This window comes from Acomys minous (genome assembly GCF_964271855.1).
Source record: "Acomys minous genome assembly, chromosome: 13".
NCBI classification, from domain to species: domain Eukaryota; kingdom Metazoa; phylum Chordata; class Mammalia; order Rodentia; family Muridae; genus Acomys; species Acomys minous.
The window spans coordinates 15,035,551-15,049,433 of NC_140495.1; the positions used below are offsets into that span (position 1 = coordinate 15,035,551).

The following is a 13,883-nucleotide window of genomic DNA, read 5'->3' on the forward strand; positions in this document are numbered from 1 at the left end:
GTCCAGCTCTCTTCTGCCCTGTCAGGTCTCCTCAGTTCTCACCTCCAATGTCGGCACTTTGCACTCCAAGCCTTATTTATTTCCCACTCCCCATTCTCTAGATGGGCCTCACTGCCCATCGCAGGCCCAAGCCTGCGGCCTAACACTCCAGACCCATCCTGGAGAGCTGTGGGTACGCTCTGTGCTTCATTGCGTTCCCTGTCCCACCTTCCTCAGTAACTCCACTTCCAGACCTGTCTGTCCCCCTAGTAACGGTGCAGGCTCCTGGTCTATGGCTTCGGTTACCAGTCATGCGTTAGAACCGTGAGAGGTAGCCTGGCCGTGGGCTGCAGCCGTGGGAAGAGGTGGAGGTGGGGAAGGTTTCGGTACGTAGTTGAGGAAGGTTGGCTGGTCCTGAAGTCTCTGGAAGGTTTTGGGAGGTGAAACAGAAAAAGACGGATATTTCAGAGTTCCCAAGATTCAGTGTGGGCTGATAGGCCAAAAAGAGATCCCAGAGAGAGGAGGTAGGAGCCAGAAGCACCGTGAGGTGTCTTTGCCCGTTTTCTGGGTGTACACAGAGAAAGGTGGAGGATCTGGGGGGTGGGCTTGTGGAGGTAGGTGGTGAAGAGCCCTGGCGTGGCTGGCAAGGAGGGCAGGTCAAAGAGGCAAGCACACAGAGGCTTGGCCACGGGGGCCAGGCTGTTGATGGACACTCAAGGTGTGTGGCCAGAATATGAAAAGGCGAGGAGTTCAAAAACTGAATGTATCCCACTGTCATTTCCCTTGTGACGTATGTAAAAGGTGGGGACTTTTTATGTAGCTGCTTGGCAAGGTAAAAAAAAGTAAGACTTTTGGTAACAGTCTCCAGTAGATTTGGGGGACTTGGGTGGCATATGAAATCCAGAAGTGTGGGGGGTTCTGGGGCGGTTAGGAGCTGGAGGTTAAGGGACCCCAGGGTGAGCACTGCATCAGCGTGGGCCTTCAGGCAGCTCAGAGCCTCTGGAGCAGGAGGTGTGGAGAGTGCAGCTGTGCTGCTGGAGAGAGGTCTAGCAAGAAATGAGAGGTTTGACTCAGGGGGAGCGGGGACTGGACCACAAGTGGAGCTTAGGTGTGGCAGAGGGTAGGTGTGGCAGAGGGTAGGTGTGGCAATTAGAGGAGGAAGGAGGGCAGGCAGCTGAGTAGCAGGCCGCTCTGGAGAGGAGTGAGGTAGGACACATAGACACTGAGCCCATAAACTGCTGACACGGTTAGCATGTGCCCCTTCCTGTGATCCTGTTCTTAAAGGAGCCTGGTGGGTCTAGAACCCTCTGCTGCCCTCCTCTTTACCCTGACTCCCACTGCCCCCACCTCCCACAGGCTGCCAGATCCCAAACTTAGAGCTAGACCTATCTTCTTCTCACCTCAGTGGCAGGCAAGCCCCAGCGGAGATGCGCAGCGCTTTTTAAAGCTGCTGTGCACGGTACAGAAAGTGGTCTGACCCTCACCATCTCCCTGTTGCCCAAAGCTTGGGGAAGGACTGTAAAATGACCACAAGCCTTCCCTTCATGGCAAAGAAGGCAAGGCCAGAGGGGGGGCTGGCTAGACCCTAAGGCTGCTTGGGAAAGCAGGGTGACAACAGTGTGGAGCCCAGCTCCTACCTTGAAGAGTCTCCAGATGAGGGTTCCTCTACCCCATTCCTCAGCAAAGTCTCCCACACCTTGGGTCTCAGTGCTGCCCACCCTTCCCTCTGTCTCAGGTGTCGGCGCTACCACCCAACGGCCTGGTCCGCAAGGTGAAGCGGACACTGCCCAGCCCCCCTCCAGAGGAAGCTCACCTTCCCCTGGCTGGCCAGGTGCCCTCACAGCTGTATGCAGCCAGTCTGCTGCAGCGAGGGCTGGCGGGGCCCACCGCCGTCCCTGCTACCAAGGCCAGCCTGCTCCGGGAGCTGGACCGGGACCTGCGGCTGGTGGAGCATGAGTCCACCAAGCTGCGCAAGAAGCAGGCGGAGTTGGACGAGGAGGAGAAGGAGATTGACGCCAAGCTCAAGTACCTAGAGCTGGGCATCACCCAGCGCAAAGAGTCTTTGGCCAAAGACCGGGGTGGCCGTGACTACCCACCTTTACGTGGCCTTGGTGAGCATCGTGACTACCTGTCTGACAGTGAGCTCAACCAGCTGCGGCTCCAGGGCTGTGCCACGCCCGCTGGCCAGTATGTGGACTATCCTGCCTCGGCCGCTGTGCCTGCCACTCCCTCGGGCCCCACTGCCTTCCAGCAGCCCCGGTTCCCACCTGCAGCCCCGCAGTACACTGCTGGCACTAGTGGCTCAGGTCACAATGGATTTCCAGCCCACCAGGCACCCACTTACACCGGCCCGAGCACTTACCCAGCACCTACTTTCCCTCCTGGAACCAGTTATCCGGCTGAGTCTGGCTTACAAAGCCAACAGGCTTTCCACCCCACAGGCCATTACGCAGCCCCAACACCCATGCCAACCACACAGAGCGCCCACTTTCCAGTCCAAGCTGACAGTCGTGCCCCCCACCAGAAGCCACGTCAGACCTCACTAGCTGACCTGGAGCAGAAGGTACCCACCAATTATGAGGTGATCGCCAGCCCTGCTGTAACCATGTCTTCAGCCCCCTCTGAAACTAGCTACAGTGGTCCAGCCGTAAGCAGCAGCTATGAGCAGGGTAAAGCCCCCGACCACCCCCGGGGCAGTGACCGAAGCAGTGTGAGCCAGAGCCCAGCCCCTACTTACTCCTCTGACTCCCACTACACCAGTCTGGAGCAGAATGTCCCTCGAAACTATGTGATGATTGATGACATCAGTGAGCTGACGAAGGACAGCACCCCCACTGCCTCGGACAACCAACGGCTGGAGCCTTTGGGGCCAAGTGGAGTCAGTGGGCGTCCCGGGAAGGAGCCTGGAGAACCGGGCATGCTTGAGGGACCTGCACTGCCCTGCTGCTATGGCCGAGCTGAGGAAGAATCTGAGGAGGACTCGTATGACCCCCGTGGAAAATCTGGTCATCACCGGGGCATGGAGAGCAATGGCCGGCCAGCCAGCACCCACTATTACGGTGACAGTGACTATAGGCATGGAGCTCGAGCAGAGAAGTACGGTCCAGGGCCCATGGGCCCCAAGCATCCTTCTAAGAGCCTGGCCCCAGCCGCCATCTCCTCAAAGCGCAGCAAGCACCGGAAGCAAGGCATGGAGCAAAAGATCTCCAAGTTCTCACCTATCGAGGAGGCCAAGGACGTGGAGTCCGACCTGGCCTCCTACCCCCCACCCACTGTCAGCAGCAGCCTGACCTCTCGGGGCAGGAAGTTCCAGGACGAGATCACCTACGGGCTTAAGAAGAATGTGTATGAACAGCAGAGGTACTACGGGGTCTCCAGCAGGGACACAGCAGAGGAGGATGAGCGCATGTACGGTGGTAGCAGCCGATCCCGAGTGGCGTCGGCATACAGTGGGGAGAAGCTGTCTAGCCATGAGTTCAGTAGCCGAGGCAAAGGGTATGAACGGGAACGGGAGGCTGTGGAGCGGCTTCAAAAGGCGGGCCCCAAGCCCTCATCCCTGAGCATGGCCCACGGCAGGGCACGACCCCCCATGCGGAGCCAGGCCTCTGAAGAGGAGAGCCCTGTCAGTCCCTTAGGGCGGCCCCGCCCTGCAGGAGGCGCGCTTCCTCCTGGGGATACCTGCCCACAGTTCTGCTCCAGCCACTCCATGCCTGACGTCCAGGAACACGTCAAGGATGGACCGCGGGCCCACGCATATAAGCGTGAGGAGGGCTACATCCTGGATGATTCCCACTGCGTGGTTTCTGACAGTGAAGGTAATGGCAGCTGGGGGTGATTTCTGCAAATGCTCAGCACCTGGGGGTCTCTGCCTGCCTGTGGGACCCTGGGCCCCAAGATGTCCCAGCAGTGTCTGCCTTGGCATCTCATCTGTGGGCTTTGCTGCAGGCATCCCTTGCCTGATCTACCTGTGCCCTGGTTCCTGGTTGTTGGAGGGTGGGGACCTAGTGACCTGCTTGTGGCTGTGGTGTCCACTCTCTGGTTCCCTTGCATGGCTTCAGCTAGGTCTCCTCTACGGCTAGCCCGGGGTTGATGGTGTTCTGTTTTTGGTCTCTGAAGCGTATCATCTGGGCCAGGAGGAGACAGACTGGTTTGATAAGCCCCGAGATGCCCGCTCTGACCGGTTCAGGCACCACGGGGGCCATGCAGTCTCCTCCTCCCAAAAGCGAGGCCCTGCCAGGCACAGCTACCACGACTACGATGAGCCCCCTGAGGAGGGCCTGTGGCCTCATGATGAGGGTGGTCCAGGCCGCCATACCTCAGCCAAGGAACACCGGCACCACAGTGACCACGGGAGGCACTCAAGCCGCCATGCTGGTGAGGAGCCAGGACGGCGTGCTGCCAAACCACATTCTCGGGATATGGGTCGCCATGAGACCCGGCCTCACCCTCAGGCCAGCGCTGGCCCTGCTATGCAGAAGAAGGGTCAGCCTGGGTACCCCAGCTCTGCTGATTACTCACAGACATCCCGCGCTCCGTCAGCATACCATCATGCCTCTGACAGCAAGAAGGGCTCCCGGCAGGCCCACTCTGGGCCCACTGCACTGCAGCCAAAGCCAGAAGCCCAAGCACAGCCACAGATGCAAGGTCGGCAGGCAGTTCCTGGACCACAACAGTCGCAGCCACCGTCATCCAGGCAGACACCCTCAGGCGCAGCATCACGGCAGCCACAGCCACAGCAGCAGCAGCAGCCACAGCAGCAGCCACAGCAGCAGCCGCAACAAGGTCTTGGCCAACAAGCTCCCCAGCAGACTCCATCACAGGCTCGGCTGCAGCAACAGAGCCAGCCAACCCCTCGGGGCTCAGCCCCTGCTGCCAGCCAGCCAGCAGGCAAACCTCAGCCAGGCCCCACCACGGCCCCAGGGCCCCAGCCAGCAGGACTGGTAAGTTAGCGCTCCTGTGCGGTGCGTCTGGGACTCACCTAGGGCAGGTGCAACAACTAAAGTTCGGATGTCCCCGTGGCTTCAGGTGGGGGTCGGGGTGGGGGTGAGCGGGATCTCAGCTATGGGTTCTGTGTTGCAGCCACGCGCAGAACAGGCAAGCAGCTCTAAAGCAGCAGCCAAAGCACCTCAACAGGGGCGGGCTCCTCAGGCCCAGCCAACCCCAGGACCTGGGCCCACCGCAGGTGAGCTTTGCCTAGACCTCTCAGACTGATCCTTCCCTGTACCACCGGGACCTCACCTCCCCGCCCAGTGCATGCTCTCACCAATAGGCTGCAGACCTCCTACCAGGAAATGAGCGAGGGCCCAGGGAGCTCTACTCTAGAAGGCACTGTTTGTTTGTTTGTTTGTTTGTGTTTTGAGGCAGGGTCTTACTATGTACCCTTGGCTGGCCTGGGACTCACTGTGTCAACCAGGCCAGCCTGGGACTCACAGAGATCTGCCTGCTCTGACTGCAGGGTGCTGGGGTTAAAAGTGTGCGCCACCAGGCCCAGCTAAGCCACGGCTTCTGATCCCCTCCATCCTAACCCTTCCCTTTCCTCTGCCCCTCACCTTTCTCCCCCCTTTAACCTTTGCCAAGCTCCTATATTTCCTGCTCTTCCTCCCAGCCTTTCTCTCCTTGTTTTCATCTCCGCGGATTTATTCCTCTAGCCGTCCCCTTCTACGTCACAGGTGACCTACGCTCAGGTTCCTCCCTCCCCTCAGACCTCAAACAACCAAGCATAGTGTTGTTTATGATGATGCTTTCTGTCCTGTAGGGGTAAAGCCTGGAGCCAGGCCTGGGGGAACCCCAGGAGCTCCTGCTGGTCAGCCAGGGGCAGAAGGAGAAAGTGTATTCTCTAAGATCCTCCCTGGTGGGGCAGCCGAGCAGGCTGGAAAGCTGACAGAAGGTACGCACCGCCTTGGGTCTAGCCCACACCGGGTGGGTGCGTCTCTGTTGGAGGTTGGGACACGGGATGACTCCAGGTCCAGTCACCAGGACACAGACCACCTGCTGGTACCCAGTGTTTTCGAAGAAGTCCTTGACCCAACCTTGGACCTTTCCCCTGACCAAAGGCCCTGACTAGGAGGAATTTGGCCCAGTTTCTGATGTCTCTTTCTCTCTCTGTTTTCTATGTCACAGCTGTCTCTGCTTTTGGCAAAAAATTTTCCTCGTTCTGGTGATTGTGTCCAGAAGGGTGAGTGTCTGTACCTGTCATGGTGGGAAAGGCCTGAGTCACTAGTGGATGGAGGAGTCCTCTGGGGAGAGTCTGCTCTTCAGTGGATGGCACAGGGAGAGCCACAGTGTCCTCTCCTGGGAGGGTGAAAGAAAAGAACAAGGACACTGCACAGAGCCTAAGCCATGGGGCAGCTCAGTAAGATCCCCAGGAAAAGGAAGTCAGGGCTTAGTGTCCCTTTGGTTGTTTTCGCCCCCCAGGCCCCCATGGTGTGCTCTCAGAGTGACGGGTTATAGGAAGGGGGCAATGCTGCAGAACTCAGTGCCTTCCTCTGTAATGTTCCACAGGTTCCTCAAGACCTGAAGAAAGGTGGTCTCATTGCTGTGGAAAAACCTCTGGAGTCAAAGGCCTGGGCGCAGCTCTGGACTCTGCGTATAACAGTGAGTGTCAGGACCACGTTAAAATAAACCAGTGGGCCGGGTGGTGATAGCCTCTAATCCCAGCACTCGGGAGGCAGAGGCAGGCCCATCGCTGTGAGTTCGAGACCAGCCTGGTCTACAAATAGAGTTCTAGGATAGCCAAGGCTACACAGAGAAACCCTGTGTCTCCCTCCCTCCCAAAAAAGATAAACCAGTGGAGTGGGACAGGCTCCGTCCCAGAAAGCACAAACTAAAAAGGAGCCAGTATGCTTCTTTCAGCTGGGATGGGACTAGCAGCCCCCTCAGGGGCAGTGTGCTCACTGACATGATGGTGAAAGAGTCAGCTAGTCTTGGAAAAGGAGCCAGTGAAACCAATTGTACCCCTACCACTTCAGGTCTGTATTCTGGACACTGAGTGTAAAGTCATCTTGGAAGACAGGCTAGACTAGCTAGGCCAGACTGTGGCTCTTATGAAGACATTGATGCCTGGTGCTGGTGTCTCCAAACACACAAGAACTTAGCAGCTTTGGGCATGAAGTCAAGACACTCTTGGGTTCACAGGTTGTCCTCGAGGCTTACAAGGTGAAATAGGGAGAGAGGCAGACAACAGAGGAACACGGATGAAAAGCAGCCACTGGTCAGCTCGTCTCGGCCCAACCCTAGGTCAGCGAGAGAACAGGAAGCCGCAGGGTAGGAGCCGTCTCTACTGGGACTGAAGACAGATGCTCCCTCTTGGAGCCTACCCTGGTCCTGGCCTTGGCCCTGCCTCTGTGGACAGAAGAGGAGCTGCCTCATCCAGAATCAGGGAGAGCAGCTCAGCTGTTGGAGCTGTTCCTTGCACAGCCTATCACACCATCTCCCTCCGGCCTCTCAGCCTGCACTTTTTTCCACTCCAGGGTTAAGAATATGGAGCTACATGGGCAGCCATGGTGGAGGCCAACAGTCAGAAAGCAGCTCACTTTAAGGGAGCCTTGGAGCAGTAAGTGCTCTTGCTTAGATCAGGCCTACTCTTGGTAGAGAAGACGCCGTGTGTGTCCAAGGACTGGCAGTCTTTTCAGGAACACGAGGGGCACTGAAGGGCTCAATCTCTCATCCACTTGTTCAACAAATGCTTGTCAAGCCCCAGAAATGTGCCAAACCCTGTGTTACATGTTGGGGACATGATAGGAATAAAAACCAAGTCCCTGTCCTTTTAAGTCAGCACTCCACCAAGGGAAACAAAGCACAAATAAGTTTTAAAATAAAAACCGAGCCATGCATGGTAACACACATCTTTGATCCTAGCATTTGGAGGCAGAGGCAGAGGCAGAGGCAAATGCTCTATGAATTTGAGGTCAGCCTGGTCTACAGAGCGAGTTCCAGGACAGCCAAGGCTACACAGAGAAACCCTGTCTCAAAAACAAACCAACAAAACAAAACACCTGCCCAAAGTAAATAAATAAATGCATACATAAAATAATTAAAAAACAGTTTTGAAAGGAATTTCTGAAGGTAGCAAGTGTTGTGTGGCAGCGTTTCTGAACCAGCCAGAGCTGGGGCTACGTGAAGCCTCGGTGCTGCCAGAGCTTCTGATACTGAGGAACTGGTAGGCTCCAGGGGCAGGCAGAGATGAGTACAACTAAGCCATAGCATAGCGGAGCAGTGGGAAGAGCCATTTTGGGTGGGCACCGTAGACCAAAGTAAAGAGCTTGGGCTTTCTGCGGACGACAGCAACGGCAGTGCTGCCAGTGTCCTCCCTGCCTTTGTGTAGGGGGGTGGACACCCCCACAGCCTTCCCTCTCACCTGGATGTTTTCTTGGTGTTTCCTGGAACAAACATACAATCTCAAGTGCTCCTCAGGGGAGGCGGGGTCCAGGGTAATACCCAGGCTGGCTTCTACTGGGCCAGAGAACTACTAAGAAAGAAAGGCAATGCACATGTGCTTTGTTCTGTGTCCTGCTAGTGTGGCCAGGCCTCTGAGGCCACAGCTTGGTAGGTAAGAGCTCCCTCTGGTCCCAGCACTGGGCCAACAATTAGGCTAAGTGGTCAAGTCTGTTCTATGTGTCCCCTGGTGCCTTATGTCACTTTCAGAGATGAGCTAGGAGGAGCCTGTCTTTTGAAACAAAGCCTCATCTTCCCTCACTCTTCCTGTTTGTTTTTTATTTTTTTGAGACTGACTGGTCTGTAACTCAGTATGCAGATCAAGCTGACTGTGAACTTGTAGCCATTCTCCTGCCTCCATTGTGTAAGGCTAGGATTACAGGTGTGCACTAACATACCTGGCTTCCTGCACTCTCAAGAGAAAGAAAAAGGGACTTTAAAAAAAACAAAAACAAAAACAAAATACATTTGTCAAGGACCAGCAAGACAGCTCAGTGGGTAAATATGCTTCCTGCCAAAGCCTGACAATCTGACCTTGGTTCCTAGAATACACACGGTAGAAGGAAAGAACCAACTTCTGCAGGTTACCCTCTGACCTCCAGGTGTGTGTGCGCGCACACACACACACTTTTTAAAAAAAAAGGAAAGAAGGAAGGAAGAAAAAGAAATGTTGAGTCGGATGTGGCAGCATATGCTTGTGGGCCCAGCTTCTCCATACACTGAGGCAGGAGGATCACTCTAGTGTCACTTTGGGCAATATAATGACGCCCTGTTGTCTCAAATGGGAGAAAAGGAGGGAGGGCTTTTCCTGGAGATCTGATTTTTCCTTCTTCGAATCCTTCTTTTAGTGATCTTCAACTTACATAAATACTAACCTCTCAATGCCTTGATAGAACAGAACCTTCTGGAAGAAGAGAAACCTAGCCATTGCACATGGCTATGCCTGAGAGCAATGTCAGGAGGGTGGGTTCTTGAAAAAAAAAAATATGTGTGTGTGTGTATATACATGCTTCTTTCTTCCTTCTCTCTCTCTCTTCTCTTTTCAAAGCATCTACAATCTGGCAAACCCTTGGCCCAAAAATTCACACCAGGTGGGCCACAGCAGGCAGGCCTCAGCAGAGCACTGGATGTTTTCTAACAGCAGCTACCTAGGTGAAGCATCTGCTGGACCAGTAGGACCATTGGCTTGGGGGAACTTTCATGTCTTTCCAGAGACCCTGCCTTCCTCAGGCCGGCCGTCCTTGGAAGAGAGGAGCCCTCGCCAGAACTGTTGCTGCTGTGGCTGTCTGCTGCTCTTCCTGTAGCCTCCTGTGGCCTGGCCAGCCAGGCTTCCAATGCGTTATACACAGAGTTTAGGTGCACACTGCCCTCCCTCTAAGATGCCAGAAGTTTTTTCCACAGCCTTGGAGAGGGGCTTCGACTGAGGGCTGGGGGCCCTGGGCTCCGATTCCTTCACATTCCAGCTGGCCCAGATCCCTCTGCGGCCATAAGGCCTTGCCCCCTTCACCCTGTCCTCTGGGTGACACTGGAGCAGACCTCCACATGGCCAGCATGGGTTTGGGAGAACTTTACAAACATTAGGACCTAACACTGTCTCATCGCTGAAATAAGAGGCCATAGCACCGAAAGGCAGCGTGGGCACCGGCTGAGGCTTCTCCCAGCCCGTGGATGGCAGCATAACTAGGCTTGCCTGCCATCATCTTAAAGCCATCCCCCAGCCATTGTGAGCGTCTCAGCAGCACCGCCATTGTCTCGACCAGCCGGCTCCGCGGCTCCTCGTCTGTACACCTGGGGATTTCTTTTGATTTCAAGAACAGCCTTAATCATTCCAGTTTGATTTACATGTATACCTCATGAACATTTTTGTTTGTTTGTTTTATTTTTCCTTTCTCTCCCTTTCTTTTCTTTCCTTTTCTCCCTTTGTCCCTCCCCTCCACCTTGTGACTGATGGTTTGGTTTCCTCTCTGCTCTGCCCCTGTTCAGCACATGGGGAGAAATGTTGACTAAGAAGCAATAGCGGGCAGCAGGCCACCAAGAGCACAAACCCAGGGCGAGGCCTAGGGAGGCCCCTCAGCCCGCCTGTTTACTGTGCAATTCCAGTCCTTCTTAAGCCATCAGCAGTGGGCGTGCTCAGGGCAGAGGAAGGGAAGGGCTCAGAGCCCTGTGGGGGAAGGGAAGTATGACACCATCTCTTCACCTGGTCAACTGGGCTGCGTGCCTCCCCAAAGCCCTTCCCGTGAAGGCCTCCCTTCATCTCGGGCACAGCCACAAGTCTCATCTCTAATGTTCTATGCAATGAAATATAAACCCTCAAAGACAACTGTTAATATTTAATAAATTCCATGTTACATATAAGGAGTTAATTGCAAACATGCAGTTGAGAAACTGGATAGATCTGCTCATGTCACCACCCCAACCCAGCCTTGTCCTCACTTTGTGTGTGTGTGTGTGTGTGTGTCTGAGATGGAGAAAGCAAGAGCATGCATGTGTGTGTGTGCGTGTGTGTGTGTGTGTGCGCGTGCGCGTGTGTAAATTCTAAGTCTGTGGCATGTTTGACCTGTGGCAGGACTCGCTGCTGCCAGGTGAGCCACCGCCTGTCTCGCAGTGGAGCATGCACGGCTCGCAGCTACTTTGCACGATTTCATTCATTTTAAATGCTCGACCCTCTCGCTTGGAGTTCTTTTTACCTCCAAACCTCTCCTTTAGGGGCACTTCTCCCTAACTTTGGCACACGCTAGTAAAGACCTGCCAGAACCGGCTAAGAGTGCCAGGCCATGGAGCAGGCAGTGAGGCCCCCATAACCCTTGCAGTTTTTTTATCTGTCTTCAATAGCAGATAATAATTTTTAAAAAACCAAACACCTCAGATAGACAGAGATAGGAGCCCTCACAGGATGCATGTGTGTGAACGTCCTGTGGGTTTGCTGTAGGATTTCTACTTGTACATCTTTTCCCCCTCCTATCCCAGGCCTGAGCCAAAAGAATCTGCTCAACTCCTGCCCAGTGGCCACTACCCAAGGGCAAAGCTGGGCTACATCTGTGGAGAGCAGAAGCCAAGGGATCCTGGCTGTGCCCGGGGATCCCTAGATCTCGACGGAACCTGCTCCATGTCTCTCCTCAGTGGTGAGGAGTCTCAAAGGACTGACCCAAGGGGTCTGGCATGGAGCCGGGGGCCATACAGTGCCCAGGAAGAGCTGGCTGTGGGCTCTTTGGCTGAAATATCATCCAGAACAACTGTTGACATACGTATCAGCTTCAATCCGAGCTCAGAAGGTTTGGCGAAAGCAAAGCTTCCTGAAGAGCCTGTGTCACCCTCTCCACGTCTGCCCAGGACTTGCCTCCTTCTCCTCCGAAGAAACATAAGCATTTCACTGCTGTCAGCACTTTCCTCACTGGTCCCGGGGGTGGAGGGGTAGGGCAGACAGTAACTGCCTGACCCCTTAAAAGTCTGACCTGCCTCCAGAGTGCTCTGATGTACACCATGCATTTCTCAGGGGTCCACATTTCTCATGCTTTATTACAAGGCCTACAAATCCTATAGAGCGGGATCCTGTCCCACCTTTGGCAGCTGCGGATGGGACAGTTAAAGCTGTATTGGACTTAAGACCCTGAGTTCCTGGGATTTGGCTTTCTCTGTGCTGTGGGACGTCTCAGAGATCAGAGCTGAGCTCTATGGGGCTATCCGAGCAAGGGCTGAAGGAGACATCACGGAGGAAACTCAAGCCGCACAGACCCAGGCCTGTTCAGGATGTGACCAGCGTTTAGATCCTCGGGATCATGGCGGTGTCCCTCTCCACTCATAGTCAAGGGATTCGACTAGGAACTGAGAGCAGGCAGGATGCCCGCCCACAGGTCAACCTCTGGCAGCCACCCTAGGCTCTAAAGTATTAACTTTTCAGCAGATTTCTTTTCTGGCTAGACTCTGAGTTTGACATTTCTGATGGCTGCCACTCTACCCCTGGCTGTACCCACAGGACAGATGTTTGCCCCTTGTGAATATGGCTACAGTGGTATTCTAGGTCATGAGTATCCTGGCCCCCGTGTTGACTCTGGGGCTATGACAGGCAGAGGCTTGGGAACCAGCATTTGCAGCTGAAGGACACAGTAAGCAATGGGTGCATCTCCAAATGTGTAAGAAGCCTCTGGGTAGAGTCCAGACTGTCTCCATTTTCCCCTCTCAGCGTCATAAGCAAGGGAACCCTCCTCTGCACACCCAAGGCCTCACCACGCTCACTTCATAGTGATGGTCCTCCTGTCGTCACCTTTGTATTCTTGGGCAGGGCAAATGGCCTCAGGGCCCATAATGAGAGAACAGCAAGGGCAGCAGTCCTGGCCTGTGTTCTGGAGCCTGTGGGGAGTTTTTTCCAGGCAGGTCCTTTGCCACGAGAGTGCAGTCCTGCCCTCTCAGTCCTTCTCCTCCCATGCTGTAAATATTTGTCATCATGGACTCCCAACAGGGTCGGAGGGACAGATCTAATCAACAGAAACTCCTTGGAGATGCCATCTCTGTCTCCCTGGGTGCCAGCACCCTGCTACCGTTATGCACCAGGTGGCACTGGAGAGCCATAGAAGTCGTGAGATACTGTATGTGTAAGCATGTGTACATGAGTGTGTGTGTGTGTGTGTATGTGTGTGTGTGTTTGTGCGTGCGTGCGCGTTCGCACAAGTCTCATTCAGTCTCTGGGGTCAAATCAGCTCCTCTCCAAGTGTGGTACCCTGGAGAGCAGTGGCATCTACATTTCCCCTCCAGCTTCCATGTTTTTGCTTTTCCTTCCCTCTCTTTCCTCCTCTTCTTCTTTATTTGAGGGGGAAGAGTGCTGTACAAAGTCAAACAAACAAGTTTACAGTTGTAAGTGCAATGACCCGAGTCCTCCACATGACCTTGTGAATTGTGTGCCGTCCTCCCGTGCTCTGTGAGAACTCGTGGTACTTCAGTGTCCCTCCCCTGTGTTGTGACAAGGTATTTCTGTGGTATCAGAATAAAAGGACTTGATATAAATGACCTGCAGACTGTCTTCGGGATCATTTCTAAAGTAAGAATGCTTAGTCAAACAAAGACCCAACAATATTCTCCACAGTTAAAGAAAAAGGTGAGAAAGAGCAAAATTTCAGAAGTGCTGGCGCTACAGGGGCTGAGTCCACATCAAGCCATTTAAAAATGTCCTTCCAGGAAGGTGCAAAGGTCAGTCCCAAGCCAAAGGGTTTCCACGGCGCAGTTTCCAGGATCCTGGTTCCCAGGATCTAGATGAGCAAGTGCCTCCCTCTGGTGCTCATAAGCAAGCTTTACATCTACCTTGCTCCAACTTCAGAATATTTTTTTATGGCTGAGATGCTAGTCCCTCCTTCAGTCAATAATAGTTCAAGCCTGGTATGGTAGCACACATCTTTAATCCTAGCACTTGGGAGGCAGAGGCGGTTGGGTCTCTGTGAGTTCAAGGCCAAGACTATGTGGAGAAACTAAACGTACAATTC

The 13,883-nt window shown here is 54.4% G+C and overlaps 1 protein-coding gene across 1 annotated transcript in view; it reads left to right on the forward strand.

Annotated features, from left to right (window-relative positions):
• BSN (bassoon presynaptic cytomatrix protein) overlaps positions 1 to 13,413 on the forward strand; it is a 97,239-nt gene extending 83,826 nt beyond the window's left edge. The window contains exons 6-12 of the mRNA XM_084752786.1: positions 1,715 to 3,794; positions 4,096 to 4,919; positions 5,059 to 5,161; positions 5,735 to 5,866; positions 6,100 to 6,154; positions 6,481 to 6,573; positions 9,461 to 13,413. Coding sequence (XP_084608912.1) covers positions 1,715 to 3,794; positions 4,096 to 4,919; positions 5,059 to 5,161; positions 5,735 to 5,866; positions 6,100 to 6,140 — 3,180 coding nt within the window. The 3' untranslated portion in view covers positions 6,141 to 6,154; positions 6,481 to 6,573; positions 9,461 to 13,413. The remainder of the gene's footprint in view (positions 1 to 1,714; positions 3,795 to 4,095; positions 4,920 to 5,058; positions 5,162 to 5,734; positions 5,867 to 6,099; positions 6,155 to 6,480; positions 6,574 to 9,460) is intronic.
• Positions 13,414 to 13,883: the final 470 nt, after the last annotated feature.